This window comes from Aphanomyces invadans (assembly GCF_000520115.1).
Source record: "Aphanomyces invadans strain NJM9701 unplaced genomic scaffold supercont1.10, whole genome shotgun sequence".
Classification (NCBI taxonomy): Eukaryota; Oomycota; class Saprolegniomycetes; order Saprolegniales; family Verrucalvaceae; genus Aphanomyces; species Aphanomyces invadans.
This window is the reverse complement of record NW_008580155.1, coordinates 196,472-214,761: the sequence shown is the minus strand read 5'-3', so window position 1 is coordinate 214,761 and position 18,290 is coordinate 196,472. Positions and strand designations below refer to the sequence as shown.

Genomic DNA, 18,290 nt, shown 5'->3' with positions numbered 1-18,290 from the left:
AAGTTGGTGGACCATGGCTGAGTTATGTATACTACGCGGTCAAGCGAGTGCATGGAGGATGGGAATGGGAAAGCTGGGGTTGGTTTCGCGGCACACGCATCATGGAGGTGGCCGCACAGGTAGTCATTCAAACGAGTTCCCCCAATTCTATTTTCGAAGAGCAGTACAAACGACGGACGAGGTGCAGCCAACTTGGATAAGGATTGCAAGCGTTGTACCGTCGTCTAATTTGCTGTGGGAGTTGCGATTTCACACACATAACCTGAAGCAAAGTATCTTCTTAGCCCCTGATTGGCTAAATATGTAAGGTGGAGGTTTAGTGACCCCTGATTGGCTCAGACCCAATTCTGTGTATGATAGGACAAATATACAATGAAATCGGAGCTCTCATATTGGTTGATGGAGATATGGAGCTATTGAGGTTTGAGCTGATTGGACCCTCTGTGGAACTGGTGGACAAACATGCCGCCCACGTGTCGTCGACCTCGTTTTATCTCACGGACGAAGAGTTGCTTGGCACTTTGGAGTTGCTTAGCACTTTGGAGTTGTTTGGCATTTTGGAGCCTTTACCCCCAAACTCTATCAGCTCTAGTTAACCTTTTGACGTTTGGGTCATTGGATCATTGAAGGCGAGAATACATGCGTCGTGGCTCTTGGAGAAATCTGTCGTGTCTGCAGACGAAACGTGAAGAAAAATGGTCGAATGAACCATCATCAAGGCTTGGAGTCCGTCAGTGTGCAAACGATGGAGATGTCGTTCAAAAGGCAATTCCTCGCATGTTCCAGTTGGCAGGTGCAATATATAATTGTATGAATGAAACTTAAAGCATCACACACGGTTTCTTTGTATAAAATAGTTTCGCAATGCCCTGATGGGGACTCGATGGAACGTTAAACCCGGAGCCTTCATCACGACATAAAATGAAGCAAAATAAAGAAATTGCGCCACTTACATGTTAGTTCAACTTGATTGGCTATAATTAAGAGAATTTTTGTCAATCAATCACAGTTGCGTTTGGGTCTACACTGCAATTGGTCAAAACGAATGCCATTTTTGACGTGGTATTGAAGTATACAGGTGGCGGAATTTTTTACAACAGATCACGGTATTATGGAGGTAGTTGTTGTTTTGAGGTTTACGCTTTTTCCGGAGTTCTCTGTAATCCTCCACCACTCACGCACAATGTGCTACTTTGACTAGGTCAGTTAACCAACCTATCGCTAGCTTACCCTAATACTACGCCAAATGGCGCGTAGTTATCCTCGGAATGTCCGACTTGCAAAGGAGGGGTACCTACTGGTCATGACGGTACGATCTCTGTCCATGTCAAGATTTAAAATTGCATAATTTCACTATTCTTTTGGCCTATCAGGGGCCTCATATCAGAATTAGATGGGTACCACCATCCATGAATTTTTTACACTCGCTGGTTGTGGGTGCTCAGGTTGCATACAAACTTCAAAATACTCGGGTGTACAACGCTTTTGAGATTTTTCAAGTTCACCGTTGACCCACCTCGTGGGAAAAGAACTTGAAGTTCCCTTAACTAAATGCATAACCGACCTCTTTCGTTAATCGTTGAACAAAATGAACAAAACCGAGTGCTTTCCTACACAAATCACCTTGACCACCCACACATCGATGCCCTCCTGTACAGGCATGCATCGAATCTCAGAGTCCCCCCGCCACCCAAGAGGTGGTTGGAAATCCTGAACGCGCATGTTGAAGTACTGAAAATGGCAATTGTTGTAGGCGTCACCGGATATTTTATCCGGATGACCACACGGTGTCCATGTGCACCTCTATGTGGGTGTAATGGCTGGGCGGTAAAGTTGTGGAGAGTCAACAGCACATATTGAATCCATTCTTGACATGCGGGAATCGGCGCCTACCGCCGCGGCCGCTTCAGGATGGACCTCCTATGAAGACGTCCAGCAAGGCCAGATGACGACCGACGTCGAAGACGACCAGACCGGGCTGCAAGCGGCTCGCCAACTGTTCAAAGGTGAGGTCGTTGAACCGCAGACCACCCACCATGTGAGTGCGAATCCGATCATCTCGACGTTCCAGACCAACAACATGGTGCAACGTATTGTGTCGGGGCTGGTCCTCGGTGCCGCCGTCACCGTGTACTTGGCGCTTGGGCCCGCAGCCGCGCCGATCTATCTCTGTTCGTTTGTCGTGTCTGTGTGCAACTATGAGTATGCGTGGCTCTCGCATCGCATCGCCTACCGATTCACCGTAACGTATGCCCACCAGTCCCAAGACGACGACGCCGCCATGGAGATTGTGCCGCTCGATGTGACGTCCGTTGCGGTGTCCAGCCTTCCGTTTGGGTCCCGTCACCCCAAGCTCGTCGCGGGCGCCGTCGCGGTCATCGCGACTGGCATCGTGACAATCGGGTTCGTCTTGCTCCAGATCCATCTCTTCCACTACGAGACCGTCGCCTACGCGAGCATTTACCAGACACCCCTCGTGTACACGTGGATGGATTTCATCCTGCTGGTTGCGATTTCGACGTGGGTCACCATCTACTGCGCGATGCTGACGCCGACGCTGTCGTCGGCCCTCAACTCGGTCCTGCAGCAATTCGTTTACTCGCTGCAGCTCATTACGTTCTTCACGTGCTATCGGTACGACACCAAGTGTTACTCGGTCGGGTTCACTGGTGTGGCTCGCATGAACGTTGTCGTGCTCGTCCTCATCAACCGTGTGCCGTGGTGGCGCCGCTTGTCCAAGACCCAAACCATCACAGCAGTACTGCATGTGATTCTGGACGTTGTTGGCTTTGCGTACATTGCGATGCTCATGAATCCGGTGTCGTCGATCATTATGCAAATCGACGAAGGCGCGCGCATTGCGCTAGGGTTCCTCGCCGTCGTCTGGGGCGTCGACACTGGCGCGTACTTTTGCGGCCACTTGCTCAGCTACGTCGGATACAAGCGCTCGCACTACCTCGCACCACACATCAGTCCGAACAAGGACATCGAAGGAAGTATCGGCGGCATCCTTGTCGGAATCGCCGCAACGCTTCTCGTGGACGGGTGCTGGAGCGACATGACTGGCGTTGCTGTGGACGATGAACTACTTGCCCTTCAACGTCGTGCACGGGTGTGGCGTATTGTGTTTGCAGTCGTCGGTGGCGCGATTTCTCGGTATGGCGACTTGTTTGCGAGTCTGTTGAAGCGCCTCGCTGGAGTCAAGGACACGGGTACCCTCATTCCTGGACACGGTGGACTACTCGACCGAGTCGACGCAATGCTCTTCTTGGGCGCCGTGTTCGTCCTTTACCATCGCACTGGGTTTCCCGTTGGTTACGACCAAATCATCTCGCAAACATACCAATATCTGCTCAACCAGCGCTTCAACATCGTGTCAGCGCAAGAACGGCCATAAGCAAGAGCATCCTAATCCTATATATGTATCTTACCACATCGTATCATCTCTTGGGTTCATCGTGCCGCTGCCCTCTTAGAGGCGCCGCCGCGTTCCTGTCGCAGAAACTTTCGTTAGTTTTCACGTGTCGCAGTCGTTTCTCTCAAATTTTCCCTTAAAATCAGCCAATCCAAATTGGATGTTTCACGCTTCTTTGGATTTTGCGAATTTCCGAGGCAATTATTCCTCGTTTCGTCCAACGAGAACGAACGCTAACAGCATCTCGACTCCCGAGTCCTCACAGCTCTTCCGCGCCGCCCGTCCTTCTCTGTATGTGGACTCTTCCTATGACGTGAAAGAAGGTGACTGCACTCACGATGGTATGGATGTGCGTAGTAGTTCAACTGTAAGCGATGGGTAGTACCTCGAGCAAGTCACATGATTCGCACCCTGCAGAACTGGGGACGATGCATGAGACGTCCCAAAAGGCTGCTTCGTCCGGAACGTCTATGAGCGCTGGACCAGGGCACAATATGGCGGTCGTTTCGTCTGGGGCCGGGCATTTTCCATCTGAAGGCGCGTACTTTGGCAGTCCGAATCACCAAGGCGGCGTCAACGCCATGCAGAACAGCGACACAGACATGGACATGGATGTGACGAATTCCCCGCGGTACGCACGGACAGGGGGTGCGTCCAGCAGCGGTGCCGTGCCCAGTACCGCATCGTCGGTCAAGCAGCCCGACATCGTCCCGATGGTGTTTCGATGGGAGCATGGTGGTCGGAACGTACGGCATATTCGATCTCCACGAAAGATAATGTCTTTCGTCATTCCCTCACGTAGGTGTGTATCACGGGCACGTTTAACGGTTGGTCTGCTCATGTCCCCATGCACCGATCCGGGAACGACTTCACCTACATCGCCAATTTGCCCCGCGGGAAGCACGCATACAAGTTTGTCGTCGACGACGAGTGGCGCTTCGCCCCCGACCAGCCCACGGTGGCGGACGTCGACGGCAATATTAACAACTACGTGGACGTTTCGGACTTTACGTCGTTGGCGGACGTGGAGTTGGACAAGCCGGACAACGACAATGACACGACAGTGTACGGGCGGTTCATTCCAGACTTGGACGAGTACACGAAGGAGCCGCCGCCGCTGCCGCCTCATCTTCGGCACATCATCTTGAACAAGGTAAACGCGCTCCCCGATCATGGCGAAGTGAGGTCACGAGAGGAACGGTCGTGGGTGTAGGCACCGCCGAGTGTGGACTGCCGCCTTTTGCCAGTGCCGCAACACGTCGCGCTCAATCATTTGTACTGCACGGCGATCAAGGATGGGATGATGGTGCTTGGCCTCACTCAGCGGTAGGAACCGCCATGCGTCTTGCGTCGTGTGATGAAGGATGCTCGTAGGTACAAGCAAAAGTTTGTCACGACGGTGTACTATAGCTTAATGCCAGGATCGACGTAATAAAGATGAATGCGCATGAACACATGACGGCGGCGACTGACATAGACCGATCGATCCTCATCATGCATACACCCCTGCCCACAGCAGGAGGAACACGGTGCCTGTACCCAGAAAGAGAGACGCCATGGCGGCGTACGCGGTTTCCACCACCACGTTCTTTTCGTCGCTGACGGTTCTGGTGAAGAACCCCGCGAAAAACACGAAGCCGAGCACGGTCATCACGAGAGACAGGACGCCGTAGTGGTCTACAGACACAGGGCTCGAGTACGGCTGCTCCTGCGCAAACTCCCTCTGATGAGACCTCCGTCGGCGGCGTGATCGTGCGCTCCTACCATGTCGACGTGAAGGCAATATATCCGGATTTGACGTTATCCGGATGATGTCGTCAATCGGGATGACCACGTCGCCAGCACGTGGACAGTTCCAACGTGGCGACCAAGGCGAGAGGCATGAAGGCGGTGAGGACGGTCGTGAGTGCGATGTGGCTGGCGGCGATGGCAATGGCCACTTCGATCTATGACTTTACCCTAAAGACTGCGAATGGCGAAGACTACCCCCTCTCGAACTACGACCACACGCCTGTGATCCTTGTCGTCAACGTCGCGAGCGAGTGCGGGTTCACCGACATCAACTACCGAGCGTTGCAGGCACGACGAATGGATGAATCGTTTTCTTCGCTCATGCGCGGCATGTCTGCGTGATAGAAATACTACGACGAGTACCACCAGTTTGGATTTGAGATCGTTGCCGTCCCAAGCAATCAGTTTGGCGCGCAAGAACCAGGCACGTACGACGACATTGTCCAGTTTGCCAAGACCAACTACAACGTCGGCTTCCGAATCTTCGACAAGGTACCATCCAAGGGATGGCATTGTGGACAGTCATGCACCGGAACGCATTCGATAGGTCGACGTGAATGGCCCGAACGCTCACCCGTTGTACACTTGGCTGAAAGCCAACGTCCCTGACGACGACGGCCGCGACGTTGCGTGGAATTTTGAAAAGTTCCTTGTTGTGGACGGGAAGCCTTGGAATCGCGTGGCCCACAACGTAAATCTAGACAAGGTCGAAGACAAAATTCTGTACGCCCTCGCCCACGAAGCGGATTACCACCACCTGGACGACCATCATGTCGACGATGACGACGATAGCCACGATGAACTCTAACCTCAATCGATCGCGCCTCCAAGGTCTCTCTTGTCATGTATGACTCGATTTGCACCCGCTTCATCCTGTCCGCCACGTCTTGCGGCGAACAGTGTTGCCTCGGTTGGCATCATCTGCGTGATGATGCAAGCGCGACACCACCGTCCGCACTTGACAGACGGATCGTATGTCAGGTCTGGTCGAGCTCATTTCCATTCTGAATTCCCAGCGCTCCGCATGAAGGACGGAGGTGCCCAGCGTTCGCCGCCACCGCGGCCATCGTCGAGCGAACCCACCCACTCGAACTTGACACATAAATTAACTCACAAGTTTGGAAACCCACTGAAGCACTCCTTGCCCGTCACGTTGGCTTCGATCGACTCGACGATGCACGTCCCGACGTCGACGAGGAATCGCTGCGTCGTTTGGACAAACATCCCGCTGAGCTCGTCCGGCGTGTACGGCATGTTGACGTTTTGGAAGATCCGAACGACGGACGCGAGAAAGTCGTATCGGTTCTGCGAGTCCTGGTACTCGTTGTACGACACGTTGTCGAGGCGTTGCCACTTTTGCACGAGATGCGCAATGTCGGCATTCAGCGTCGTCGAGTACGCCGACGACCACTCGACGCGCTCGTACACGGCGAGAAAAAACCCGAGGAGCAAGAAATAATGCACCCGAACGAGCCACTTGGTACGCAACGACGCGTCGTTTTTGGCTAACGACCGCAGCAGCGTGGCAAACATGGCGCCGACATGGTACAAGCAACTCCCCAGCACCATCAGGACGATGTGGTACCACTCGAGGAGAGGAATCTCGGCGGGGGCGATCCCGACTTTGACGACAACGTTGGCTAAAATCGACGCCACGATGCCGACGAGAACCACTGTCCACTGCTTGACCCACGACCCGGGCTGGGAAGGCGATGGCAGGAGCGCTGTCGTTAAGTCTGTCGTCCACAACACGAGAAAGCAGCTCACCACGACGAACAAGCCTTGATCCGGGATGCCAGTGACTGGGTTGATGTCTGGCTGAAGGAGCTGATCGACCATAGCGCCAAACAACATGAGGAGCGACGGGATGTACTGCAGGCAAAACAGGTCCAGGAGCAGGGTAAGGCCGGTGCGCGCAATTTCAGTCGAACGGAGGATGCGCAGGATCACGATTGGCACAAAGGTCACGGCAATCGAATAGCCGCCCTCGATGAGGACGAACTGACGGACCGTGTTGTCGACGGACTCGCGGAAGTCGAAGAACGAGTTTAACGAGTACATGCTGAAAGAGAACTGCTGCAGCAGCAAGATCACGCCGTCCATGGGGGTCGGTGTGAGCATGGCGCACACCACCGCGACGAACGAAGTCGACGCGACGTACGCAAGGATCAGGAAAAACGTCGACGTGCTTGGCCAGAGGTTGGCAAAGAGCTGTAACACTGCAACGAAGCCGGATGAAAGCAGCATGACGAGCGCGGACACAATCACGGTCATGACAGAGGCAGAGATACCGGCCCGCGCACCCCACGAGTCCGCGACGGTCGTGGCCTTTCTCGTGTCGCGGTATGGGGCCAGAACGTCCATTTCGAAGTACAGCTGGAACGGCCGTAGCAACGTCTGGATGATCGCGTACGAGTACCATGACATTTCGTAGTTCAGGATGGACACGAGGTACGACGAGAGGAAGAGGGCTCCGTTGGTGCCAAAAAACACGATGACACAGACGAAGGTAGCGGCGATCGCGACGGACGATAGCAAGGTCCACGTACCATGCAAGCACATACGATGGCCCGAACTAGCAATGGCCGCGGCATCATGTTCGAGCGGCAAGCTCGGAGTTTCTGAGCGAGCGTGCTGGAGGAGAACCACCGAGGTGTTTGACGGGAATGAACCGCGCACGACGTTGCCATCCCCAGACGCGACGGCTTTCGATGTGGACGGCTGGTACTGGCTGTGTGGCGACTGTAGTTTGGGGGTAAGAATCGCAGCTCCGTCGTGCTGCTGTCCCTGTCTAGTCGGACACACTACGGCGGCGGCTGCCGCTGTCGGGATCGATAAACTCATCGACGAATTGTACCAGTGTCAGCTTCTGCTTGGTCGCAAGAGGAATCTAAAACGTAAATGTTTTAATATTAAACGTACGTTTAATACCCATCAAAATCAATAAAACCCGGCGGAATTGACAAGGTAAAGTCATTTAACGTAATAGCAGTATATTGTGGGTGCTGGAGGATGCGTAATCTGCAGCTGGTGCGGCGTAGGGCTATTATCCGGATGATGCGTGTATACAAACTGCAAATATTGGGGGCTGATCAAGTGGAATCATCGTCCGGGCGTCATCACGGTGCAAGTAAACAATGTGGCAGCCACTCGCAAGATGAAGAGATCGTACTGTTGGGGGCGGCTGCGTTGATTTTCTCGAATGTGCCACTCATCGTCCCACGACGTCCTTCGTTGGGTTCAACCAATTCGATTACACCCGATGACGCCTGCGGCGCGGGAGTGTATGTGGGAAAAACACTGCTAATAGGTGACACTGGGATAAACCACAGATGTTATTATTGCGTGAAAATTCTCACATGATTAAAATGACTGGGAGGAATATATTTCGACCAATAAACTCTTGAAAATTTCCATCTCTGTAAAGGCGCTAGAATATTTCCATCTCAGTGCCAAGGCGTCGTCGCAAAGCTGCCGACGAGCTCCTCCATGCTGCGCAACGCCTTGGCACGTGCAGGAGCGTGCAGTATTGCATTTGAGCATTGTACCTTGATCTATTCTGGACCGGTTGGCACTCTTTCAGCGCACTTTTCATCCCAACGACGAACGGTCACACGAGCAAACATCACCGACGGCCGAACGACAAAGCGGCGACGACAACTTATTTGTTCGTGACAAGAAAGTAGACGACTTGACCAAGGGCGACGCACAGGTTTCCGCACGTCGTGTAGACTGCGTACTTGGATGCTTGCGAAAACCTCGGTCGGATGTTGGTGATGACAACGTGGTTTCGATTCAGGCGCGACTGGAGGTCCCGCAGGTTCTTGTCAGTCAAGAAGTTGCTTGACGAGTCCTGCGTCGGGGTCGTGGGGAGCGGCCGCGGGTTGTGAACAACGCTGCGGTTCTCGTCGGCGCTGTCGCGGACCGCATCCTTGGCCTGACGGCCAAGCTGGACCATCTTGGCCCGAATCCACGGCGACACCATCGTGCGGATTTGAAAATTCGCTCGAAATTCGAGGGCCCGCAATGACTTTTTGATGAAGAAAGACCTGGGCGAGCGATACATCCCCACGGTGACTTGTCCATGAATACGTCGGGGCAGCTCACCGTCGGAGATTCTCTTCCTCGTACGACACGATCATCCCGAGCAACTGCACGATGCACAAGTACGTCGCGTACTCCAAGTGGACGCGCCGCGGCAGGACCGAGTAAGTCGCCGCAATGAATGCCAGGCACGTCGCGATAGTCACTGGCGCCGAATACGCAAACCTACACCGCTCGACGATGACCAACGACGACAACGTGATGGCGACGCACCGCAGGCGGAAGGTCGACCGATGGGAAAACATGGTCGCGTTGAGCAGCCCTTGAAAGTACACCGAGTAAATGTCGCGCCGTCCAAAATGGATCGCGATTAAGACGACGAGTGTGCCTGGCCACGACAGACCACGGCCTTGGTCAGGTTTGCGCGCCACCCAGGATGGATCAATGCATGCGTACCGAGGAGGGAGATGTGCATCAAGACGACTGCGGACGTGATGTACTGGACGGTCGGAGCGTACCCTCTGTGCATATTGAGAAGGTAGCGCTCGATTGTCTTCGACAGCCGCTTCCGCATGGCCTTGACGGTGCCCTACAACTCCGACGACTTCAGGCCACGTCGCAGCAGCGGGAACGGCGCACTTGAAGCCAACGAAACGACCCGCGACGAGGCTGTTTGCGCCAGTGGCGCGACTGGTGCGCCGACTTCATGATGAGCGATGGGATGGCTCGGATCCGACCGGATTCGACCCACTTGGTTGTGTACAGCTGGCTCAAGTATTTCATCGATGCAAAGAGAAAGACATAGCCTGGTATGATGCAGCCGAGGCGAAACGCGAGCGAAATGAGCTGCGTCGTCGTCCCGTACAAGTTGGTCACGTCCTGCAGGACCAACACCGTTTGGTTCAAGCACACTCCTGCCACGCCGCCAAGTGATCACCGCTGCTGCCACACACGGCCACGTCTACCTGTCAGGGGATACCTCCATGAAGCATACGCCGTGCGGTGCAATATGCCAGCATTCACGCTCTCGTACGCGTTGGCGTCCAAGAGGTACCAAAATCGGTAGAAGCGTCTGCAGGCACTGCTTAGAGCACCCGATCGAGATATGCCACCGACCTTTCCAAATCCGAATGCTTGAACGCTTGCGTCCATCGGCGACACAGCACTTCCTTGGCGTAATACGGGCTATGAATCCGAGACGATACGTCGTCGGGGCTCCCTACACGATAACGTTGACGCCCCTCTCCCCACGGCACATCGTACCAGAGTAGTTGAGGCCGAGAACAAAGTTCCGCCGTTTGAGCAGCTCCTGGGGACGTTCGTTCGCACGGCGTTCGAAGAGCGGACGACGTACCTTTTGGTAGCTCGAGACCATCCCTGCCACGACACTCATGGAATAGTTGAGCGACGTGAACACAGTTTTGGACGACGTGTCCGGGCCCGCGGCCATTTCGACAGTCAAGTAGATGATCACGATGGCCCATCCGACCGCTGCCGAGTACGCAAACCGCATGCGGGTCACGTTGAAGAGCGGAATGACGAGAATGACGAGGGCGTAGATCGGGCCCTTGGCTTGCTGGATGCACTTTTTGGCAATGAGCCCGATGGCCACGACAAGGTAGACAAACGTGACAATGCTACAATCGGCGGATCGAGCCATCGACAAACGCCAGGTGTCGATACCTTTCGAGCCGCCGCCTTCCCCACGGCACGAACGTTGCAGCGACGCCGACCCCAAACGTCGGGACGATCAGCCCAAAGCTGAGCCAGTAGAGTGCAATTTCGCTCGGGCCTGAAATCGTTTTGTCCATGTCGGCGTCGTCATCTCGCGCCGCCAGTCGATACGCGTTGAGGAAGTGCACTTCGTAGTAGAAATAGTAAAAGCACGCGACCGCCCCGACCGAAAAGCACAGCTGCACGCGTCGGCGATTGATCCGGTTCAAAAACGCGACGTAGTGCTGCTCGTGGGGCTCTACTCGACCGTGAGAAAACGCGCGCGGTGGGTGGCGGCAGGACCTTCAAAGAAGAGCAAGTTCGGGTCCATCTTGACGCTCGCCATGATCTGTTCAAATTCACGTTGGACGTACACGCGCTCTTGGAGCTTGTATGTCGCCACTACTGTCGACCATCAACCGAGTGGCATGACATGGAATCGAACGCACGGAGAAACGTGAGCGGGCGATCGTGGCTATCGTGGTTGGCGTCGTAGATTTCGTTGAGGGCATCCTGCCACGTCACCGCCCTACCAAATGGGGTCGAGCGATTCCACGGGGTCAGCAAGAGAGAGAGATCGGGGGGTGGGGGATGGAAGGAGGAGCAGTGGCGTACTTGTGCTCGTGGGTTCCCAGCACATGCACTTGCTTCATGCTGTGGTGGGCAACGTATCACCGACGACAGCTATATTCGGAACGCACTGCGCTGTCGTTTCACAATCGAAAGCCCCACGACATGGAGTGGGCCATGCACAGTGTGGACGTTCCAGCGTCCATGGCACACGTGGCGTTCGATGCGTGACAGCTCCAGCGCGGACGCGTGAATCGATCGATGCGTCCATCCATGTCCTTGCGTCGGGATCGCCATGGCCTCGCGTCATGCGCGCCGTGCAGCAGCATAACATGTGGAATGGAAATCGACGACGATCGCTGTGCCTTGGATTACAACACGTCAACAATTCGAGCTACGACATTACGAGCACCACCCCGTCCAACCGATCGATATCACGGGTGGCTGCAACGACTTGGCGGCAGGGTAAGTAGCACCACAACGTGGTTTGCACGTCCAAACGATCGACGGCTGAAACGATGTCGTTGTTGGTGAAGCGCTGCTCGATATCGTCGCCAACGCGACGATCACTTTTGCTTGGCGAGGAAGAACATGACTTGGCCGAATGCGATGAGGACACTCACGCACGTCGAGTACATGCCGAATCGGCTTGCTTTCGACATGCGCGACGACGCATTCGTCACAACTTCGTTGTTCTTGTTCAGTTTTCCCTGGAGGTCGCGCAGGTTCTTGTTCAGGTCGACGTCGACCGCGAGCTTGCTTTGGAGATCGCGCAAGTTTTTGTTCAAGTCGACGTCGGCGAGCTTGCTTTGGAGATCGCGCAGGTTTTTGTTCAAGTCCATGTCCGCGAGAGGTGCCGCGAGGTTGGGCAACGAGAACTTGCCGACCGGGATGACCCGCGACGAAGCGGTGCGCATGTCGATGGCCGACACCGGGGACGTGGGGACCTCGTTCGTGGACGCTCTTGTCGCCACACGGCTCGGTTCCTCGACGTTGTCCTCTGGGATGGCTTCTCGCGGCGCTTTCAATCGGCACTTGGCGTCCCTGGTTTTGCGAATCATGCGCGCTCGTACCCACGACTGGACACGGAGGACCGAGTTGAGCCAAGCTTTGAACTCGAGCGCTCGCAGCGACTTCTTGAGAAAGAACGACCTGCGAGCCATCGTGTCATCGAGCCAGGGACATGCAGACCCACCGCCGGAGATTCTCTTCCTCGTACGACACAATCATGCCCAAGATCTGGACGACGCCGAGGTAGCACGTGTACTCCAAGTGCGTCTGTCGCGGCAGGACATTGCGTGTGCCAAACAAAAAGGCCAAGCATGCGACCATCGTGAGCACGGACGAGTACACAAACCTGCGCCGTGAAGAGTGATCGAGTGATGGCACATGGATGGCCCTACCGCAGTCGAAAGCTCGAACGGTGCGCCACAAGCGTCGCGTTGAGAAACCCCATAAAATACACCCCCTTGACCCCAATGTTGACAGCAATCACGTACACCAACGTTCCTGCATCATTGACCCTGTAATTCCTTCATCGAAAAACGAATGGCTGGCATCGCTCGACCTGTCAAGTACACGTGGAACAGAATCACGGCGGCCGTGATTGCTTGCATGGTGTGGGTGTAGCCGTGGTGCACGCCGACGAGATCGTTGTGGACTCGGTTGACGGCCAGACTCGCGTGGTGCTGGATCTACAACCCGATCGTGAAGGATAAAGCGATCCGTAGATCGCTTTCGTCGCACCGACGCTCTGGAACGCACGGCGATCGAGACGGTGGTGCTAGGGGGCGTCGCGCCCCTCGACGGCGGCGCCAGCATACGATGCGCTATCCATCCCTTGGCATACGCCCGACAAAAGTAGTACATGCACCCAAACAGGATCATGTACGCCGGAATAATGCAGCCGACGCGGAACCCGAGCGCAATGTAATGCGTGCTCGTCTTGTACAGGTTGATCACGTCTTGAAGGACGAGCACGACTTGATTCAAGCACATGCCTACCATGGCACATTGAACGGTTGGATCGTCTTGCTGGAAAAGACCATGGACCAACAGCAGCTACGACGCCACCGACCGTACCAGCAGCGGCGAAGCGCCAGCCCAAGTACACGCCAGAGTGGAGCACGCCCGCGTTCGGGTTCTCGTACGGGCTGCCGTCAATGAGGTACCAGTACCGATAGAACCGCCTACACGACGAGAGCGTGGTGAAAACCGGTGGGCATCCACCGAGCCACAACTGCGCGCGGGCTCGTGGGCAAGACTGCCGCACCGCTCGAGGTCGGCGTGGCGGAAGGCCTGGGTCCACCGATAGCACACGACTTCTTTGGCGTAGTACGGACTGTGAATTCGCGACGACGCATCGTCTTCCGCGCCTTCAAAAGTCCATGGTGAAGACAGGATGCCGCAACGTGCGATACCTGAAAAGTTGAGGCCGAGGGTGAAGTTGCGGCGCTTGAGGAGCTCCTGTCGAACGGCAAACTGTCGTGAGGACCGGCCGAGGCACGGGGACTACCTTTTGGTAACTCGACACCATGCCGCCGATGACACTCATCGAGTAGTTGAGTGTGGTGAAGACGACGGTCGACGTGGGGTCGGGGCCAGCAGCGAGCTGGACGATGAAGAACACGACGACGATGAACGCGCCAACGACGGACGTGTACGCAAACCGCATGCGGGTCACGTTGAAGAGCGGAATGAGGAGAATGACGAGGGGGTAGATCGGGCCCTTGGCTTGCTGGATGCACTTCTTCGTGATGAGGGCCATCGCGACCACAACGTACACGATGGACGCAATGCTGCCAACGACGGCGGTGAGTGAAGAAGCGATGGCCACCGCGGTACCTTTCGAGGCGGTCGCGCCCCCACGGGATGAAGGACATCAAGACTCCCAGTGCAAACGTCGGCACAATCACGCCAAAACACACCACGTACAGCGCCGCTTGTGCGTTTTCGTCGATGCCGGTGGACGACGCCGCGAATGCTTTTAGAACGAACGCTTCGTGCCAGTAGAGGAGACCGCATGCCGACGCGCCGATCGAGAAGCAGAGCCGCACGCGGAACCGATTCACCACATTCATGAACGCCATGTACTGCTTCTCGTACGGCTCTACGACCGACGATGACGATGCACATAACACACGAACGAGGGGGCGGCGTCGAGAATACCGCTAAAAAAGAGTAAATTCGGATCCATGCGCACTTGTTCTTGGCACCGCTGGAACTGAGATTGCACATACACGCGCTCCTTGGCGCGGCGCACCGCAGCTACACGAGTCGCATGCTCAGCCAACGTCGAACGCGCGATGGCGGCGATGCACGTACTGAGCACGGTGAGGTCGGTGTTGTCGGGCTCTTCGTTTGCGCGCAAAACTTCCGCCAGCACGTGCTCCCATGACACTTCTCTACACGTCCCAAGGATGAGCGGCCATCGACGCCTGCGATCGTACTTGTGCACAGATTCGCGCTTGGCGTGCGCACTCATGCTCTCCGTCGGCCCCGCGCGCGCGCCGTTGTTTTCCAACTCAACGTAGGCAGTTTTTTCGTGAAACGGAAAGGCCGACGAGGAATGAAACGAATGCCGCATGATCGTTGTTCACGACGCTTCGTCTTGGGAAGCTGACGCGGCGCCACCGAGGACAACGCGCCCAACGCGCCGCCAGATGATCGGGAGGCGCATCATGCAGTGTTGTCCCATGGGGAGCTCCAGCCGGGGGCCACCCCGTGGCAATCCAAGCCAAGGACGAACGAATCCGCCCCATTGCGATTTGCACCCCTCCCCAGGGAGCAGCCAACTTTGTCAACGGCCCAGCGCATCATAAATGTTGTCCTGGCCGCGACCATGCACTCCATGCTGCGTCGTTGAAGGCACTTGGTGGCCCAACGAGTTCCGAGTGCCAGCGCTTCGTCGATTGGTTCGAGCTGTCTCAGTTGGTCACCGCACTTGATGCTGGCCCGACTTGTCCAGCACCAGCGGGCGGCATCTCCACGACGTCGGGCAGTGCGATCGCGCAGCAGGTATACATAGGAACATGTGAATTCATCGCAATCCTACCATCTAGCTTTTCCTAGGTGGTCTGCCTACCCTTGGACGCCGTAGTCGGCGCGGTACTGTTTGATGGTTGTCAAGTACGTCTGACGATCGGCCGCACTCAAGCCACTCGCTTCGCCATCTTGTTCGAGGAGACGGACCAAGCTGTTCAAGTTGGCGATCGAGACGACTGGAATTTTGAACGACGCTTCGACCATTTGAATCGCCGACCGTGTATCTGTCACGGAGGCCTTTTCCTGGCGGTCGAGCGAGATCACGACGCCGACCACGTTCGCCTTGGCGCTCGACAGGATGTGCATCGCTTCCGTGATGGCCGTACCCGCTGTGATCACGTCATCGATCAAGAGAACGCTACATCCACACGCTCGTGAGCCACGGGGAAGACCAGCCCAGGAATCGAATCTTCCTACCGTTTGCCTGCGACGTCGGCGCCGACCAGCACGCCGCCTTCGCCGTGGTCCTTAGCTTCTTTCCGATTGAATGCAAAAGGTATGTCTCGACCGTAGAGGTCGTCAAAAGCAATCGCAACCGCCGCCGCCAACGTAATTCCCTTGTATGCCGGACCAAACAGCACGTCGAATTCGATGCCACTTGCCTAGACGGGATGCAACTGCATGAGAGTTTGCATCCACCGACCGACGGGACGTAAGCGACAAGCACGACTCAAAGAACGACGGAGGATGGGAGAGAGATGGCCAGCCATACGTGAATCGTCTTGGCGTAGAAGCGGCCGAGTTCGCGAAGCATGCGCCCGGTCTTGAAGAGGCCCGCGTTGAAGAAGTATGGGCTTTGACGACCCGACTTGAGCGTGAACGACCCCAACTTGAGCACGGAGCAGTTGAGGCAGAAGCGCAAAAATTGCGTCTGGACTTGCTCCAGCTTCATCGCGCGAACAACGTTGATGGCGTCGCGGAGCGCATGGGCGGCTTCGCGGGGATTCGCCGCCTTGGAGATGCCGCGCGACACTGGCAGAAGCAAACCAAAACCATCCTCCGACAAGCCAGCAAGAACCGCTTCCTCCAAGTTCCCGCCTTGCGCGCCAAGGCCGGGAGCGAGGAGCCACATGTCCGGGACAATGCGACGAACGTTGCGGAGAGCGACGACATCAGTGGCGCCGACAACAAGACCAATGTTGTCCTATGGTGAGCATGGATGAGGACAATGTTGAAGAAGATGGTGGGTGTACATGAGTGTTCCACGCAAGTGCCTTCTTCGCCACAGCCTCGTATACCATGGACCCGTCGCCCAAGGTGAGTGTCTGGAAGTCGTCCGCGGAAGGGTTGGACGTTTTGCAAAGCACGAAGCATCCTTTTTCGGGGTACTCGGTCATGTTAATGAAAGGGTCGATGGAATCCTTGCCCATATACGGCGCCAACGTGATCGCATGTGCTTTGGCCGAGTGAAATGCCGCCGATGCATAGGCTGCAGCTGTGGTGCTAATGTCGCCGCGCTTCGCATCCAATAGAACTGGGATCTCAGCAGGGATCGCAGCAATGACTCGGTCGAGGGCAGATATCCCTTCTGCGCCAAACACTTCGAAGAACGCCGCGTTTGGCTTGTACGCAACTGCCACGTCAGAGGTTTGGGCAATCAGGTCGAGGCAGAATTGCTCAGCGGCGGTTGCGGTGGGAGCCGGCAGCTCCGACACATGGGGATCGAGGCCCACGCACAGGAGCGAGTTGATCTTGTTGGCGCGCGCGCGGACTTGGTGAAAGAACGATGGCATTTTCCAAAGTGAGCAATTTAAATGGTCGGCTTCGGCCTCCGTGCACGCAATTGGCCCATGTTGGATGCAAAAGAATATGAATAAATTACTTGAAAATACTATCTACAATAGAAATTTTCATTCAATGTACAGCGAATGGCGACTGTGGGGTGCCCAACGAGACTCGGTTAAATGCGTCGTACAAAGAAAGTAAGCAAATTGTCAAGGACGAAATAAGCAATAAAATTCAGTATTTAACAATAATTTGTACATTTATAATACAATATTGAAAATTCTGCTTCAATTTTAAAAGTTTGGTGCCTTACAACGCGTAGTCCCCGAAACCCATTCCAGGGCGCACACAACATTTTGCCGACAAAGAGAGGCCGAGGCAGCACACTTCTCTCCAGCTGCACCCCTCCACGTTGGGGAACCCACACAGAGTGCGATCGGTAGCATTCCTGGGCCACTGTCTCCTTGGGTCTCCCGCGAGTGTGCTCATGAACTACTAAAGCCATTGCAGCACTCAGGGGATGAGTTTATCCGATCCTTGGCACGATGATTGGAAACAGGGCAAGCCATAGGCGTCAATCTACGCCTCCTATGTCGGAAGGTCAGTCCACGGGAAGGACGGGTGCATTCAATGCGACTGGACGTGCGCGCCACACGTTGTGATGGTGGCCGTGGCGTTGCGTAGGCGTCATGGAGGTTGGCACAGAATGCGCGGGGATGACATCGATCTCTCACACTTTGCGCGACTGTGGTTCATTAAGAGGCACAACTAACGACATGTAGTTGCCGCCACCTATTCACTACTCCAAGCACTCGATCTCGAGTTGAGGGCTGGTCGAGCTGCAACCCACGCCTGGCCGAGTCCTTTGACAATCGTTTCTGAGGACGTATTCCACAGCTCGATAAAATCCCCTGAGGCCACTCCAACGACGCCCATCTCAGGTAGCTGCTTCGACCAAGTGGGACCCTCTGTCTGCTGATGTGTTGCA

General features: G+C 55.5%; 8 protein-coding genes across 19 annotated transcripts; 3 read left to right on the top strand and 5 right to left on the bottom strand.

Annotated features, from left to right (window-relative positions):
* Positions 1-1,825: 1,825 nt before the first annotated feature.
* H310_05712 (hypothetical protein) lies at positions 1,826-3,505 on the top strand. Its single transcript, XM_008870503.1, has one exon. The coding sequence runs from the start codon at positions 1,874-1,876 to the stop codon at positions 3,395-3,397; it is 1,524 nt and encodes a 507-aa protein (XP_008868725.1). The 5' UTR covers positions 1,826-1,873; the 3' UTR covers positions 3,398-3,505.
* Positions 3,506-3,629: 124 nt separating this feature from the next.
* On the top strand, positions 3,630-4,892 carry H310_05711 (hypothetical protein). Its single transcript, XM_008870502.1, has 5 exons — positions 3,630-3,706; positions 3,776-4,161; positions 4,218-4,568; positions 4,629-4,741; positions 4,790-4,892. The coding sequence occupies exons 2-5, from the start codon at positions 3,790-3,792 to the stop codon at positions 4,845-4,847; spliced, it is 894 nt and encodes a 297-aa protein (XP_008868724.1). The 5' UTR covers positions 3,630-3,706; positions 3,776-3,789; the 3' UTR covers positions 4,848-4,892.
* Positions 4,802-5,199, bottom strand: H310_05710 (hypothetical protein). Its single transcript, XM_008870501.1, has 2 exons — positions 5,180-5,199; positions 4,802-5,123 (listed from the first exon to the last, which is right to left on the bottom strand). Exons 1-2 carry the CDS (start codon positions 5,180-5,182, stop codon positions 4,908-4,910), a joined length of 219 nt encoding a protein of 72 aa, XP_008868723.1. The 5' UTR covers positions 5,183-5,199; the 3' UTR covers positions 4,802-4,907.
* Positions 5,200-5,246: 47 nt separating this feature from the next.
* H310_05709 (hypothetical protein) lies at positions 5,247-6,050 on the top strand. The gene is made up of 3 exons (XM_008870500.1): positions 5,247-5,494; positions 5,552-5,698; positions 5,754-6,050. Exons 1-3 carry the CDS (start codon positions 5,297-5,299, stop codon positions 6,012-6,014), a joined length of 606 nt encoding a protein of 201 aa, XP_008868722.1. The 5' UTR covers positions 5,247-5,296; the 3' UTR covers positions 6,015-6,050.
* A 243-nt stretch (positions 6,051-6,293) lies between these two features.
* H310_05708 (hypothetical protein) lies at positions 6,294-8,067 on the bottom strand. Its single transcript, XM_008870499.1, has one exon. The coding sequence runs from the start codon at positions 8,048-8,050 to the stop codon at positions 6,317-6,319; it is 1,734 nt and encodes a 577-aa protein (XP_008868721.1). The 5' UTR covers positions 8,051-8,067; the 3' UTR covers positions 6,294-6,316.
* A 569-nt stretch (positions 8,068-8,636) lies between these two features.
* H310_05707 (hypothetical protein) lies at positions 8,637-11,644 on the bottom strand. 12 transcript variants are annotated; one of them, XM_008870490.1, is made up of 13 exons: positions 11,579-11,644; positions 11,413-11,492; positions 11,267-11,365; positions 10,934-11,222; positions 10,605-10,887; positions 10,514-10,559; positions 10,367-10,469; positions 10,216-10,322; positions 9,890-10,164; positions 9,707-9,839; positions 9,524-9,638; positions 9,314-9,475; positions 8,637-9,255 (listed from the first exon to the last, which is right to left on the bottom strand). In XM_008870490.1, exons 1-13 carry the CDS (start codon positions 11,614-11,616, stop codon positions 8,868-8,870), a joined length of 2,118 nt encoding a protein of 705 aa, XP_008868712.1. In that variant the 5' UTR covers positions 11,617-11,644; the 3' UTR covers positions 8,637-8,867. The 12 variants fall into 12 exon arrangements, with proteins under 12 accessions (XP_008868712.1, XP_008868711.1, XP_008868720.1 ...); XM_008870489.1 differs by having other exon boundaries at positions 10,514-10,887; XM_008870498.1 differs by having other exon boundaries at positions 9,524-9,839.
* A 46-nt stretch (positions 11,645-11,690) lies between these two features.
* On the bottom strand, positions 11,691-15,119 carry H310_05706 (hypothetical protein; the record flags this gene model as incomplete). Its single annotated transcript, XM_008870486.1, has 13 exons — positions 11,691-12,685; positions 12,729-12,890; positions 12,937-13,042; positions 13,101-13,227; positions 13,280-13,533; positions 13,616-13,722; positions 13,806-13,908; positions 13,954-13,999; positions 14,049-14,331; positions 14,378-14,642; positions 14,702-14,800; positions 14,858-14,937; positions 14,983-15,119. The coding sequence occupies 13 exons, from the start codon at positions 15,117-15,119 to the stop codon at positions 12,100-12,102; spliced, it is 2,355 nt and encodes a 784-aa protein (XP_008868708.1). The 3' UTR covers positions 11,691-12,099.
* A 494-nt stretch (positions 15,120-15,613) lies between these two features.
* H310_05705 (orotidine 5'-phosphate decarboxylase) lies at positions 15,614-17,310 on the bottom strand (the record flags this gene model as incomplete). Its single annotated transcript, XM_008870485.1, has 4 exons — positions 15,614-15,935; positions 15,995-16,179; positions 16,290-16,721; positions 16,771-17,310. 4 exons carry the CDS (start codon positions 17,308-17,310, stop codon positions 15,614-15,616), a joined length of 1,479 nt encoding a protein of 492 aa, XP_008868707.1.
* Positions 17,311-18,290: the final 980 nt, after the last annotated feature.

Excerpts from the sequence above, each read along its gene's own strand:
- H310_05712 (XM_008870503.1), top strand. The coding sequence starts at position 1,874 with ATGCGGGAATCGGCGCCTACCGCCGCGGCCGCTTCAGGATGGACCTCC.
- H310_05711 (XM_008870502.1), top strand. The coding sequence starts at position 3,790 with ATGGGTAGTACCTCGAGCAAGTCACATGATTCGCACCCTGCAGAACTG. Across the intron at positions 4,162-4,217 it reads GGGAGCATGGTGGTCGGAAC|GTGTGTATCACGGGCACGTT; the intron begins GTACGGCATATT and ends TCCCTCACGTAG. Across the intron at positions 4,742-4,789 it reads GTGCTTGGCCTCACTCAGCG|GTACAAGCAAAAGTTTGTCA; the intron begins GTAGGAACCGCC and ends GGATGCTCGTAG.
- H310_05709 (XM_008870500.1), top strand. The coding sequence starts at position 5,297 with ATGAAGGCGGTGAGGACGGTCGTGAGTGCGATGTGGCTGGCGGCGATG. Across the intron at positions 5,495-5,551 it reads TCAACTACCGAGCGTTGCAG|AAATACTACGACGAGTACCA; the intron begins GCACGACGAATG and ends TCTGCGTGATAG. Across the intron at positions 5,699-5,753 it reads GCTTCCGAATCTTCGACAAG|GTCGACGTGAATGGCCCGAA; the intron begins GTACCATCCAAG and ends CGCATTCGATAG.
- H310_05708 (XM_008870499.1), bottom strand. The coding sequence starts at position 8,050 with ATGAGTTTATCGATCCCGACAGCGGCAGCCGCCGCCGTAGTGTGTCCG.
- H310_05707 (XM_008870487.1), bottom strand. The coding sequence starts at position 11,616 with ATGAAGCAAGTGCATGTGCTGGGAACCCACGAGCACAA. Across the intron at positions 10,888-10,933 it reads GGAAGGCGGCGGCTCGAAAG|CATTGTCACGTTTGTCTACC; the intron begins GTATCGACACCT and ends CGCCGATTGTAG. Across the intron at positions 9,256-9,313 it reads GAGGAAGAGAATCTCCGACG|GTCTTTCTTCATCAAAAAGT; the intron begins GTGAGCTGCCCC and ends TCGCTCGCCCAG.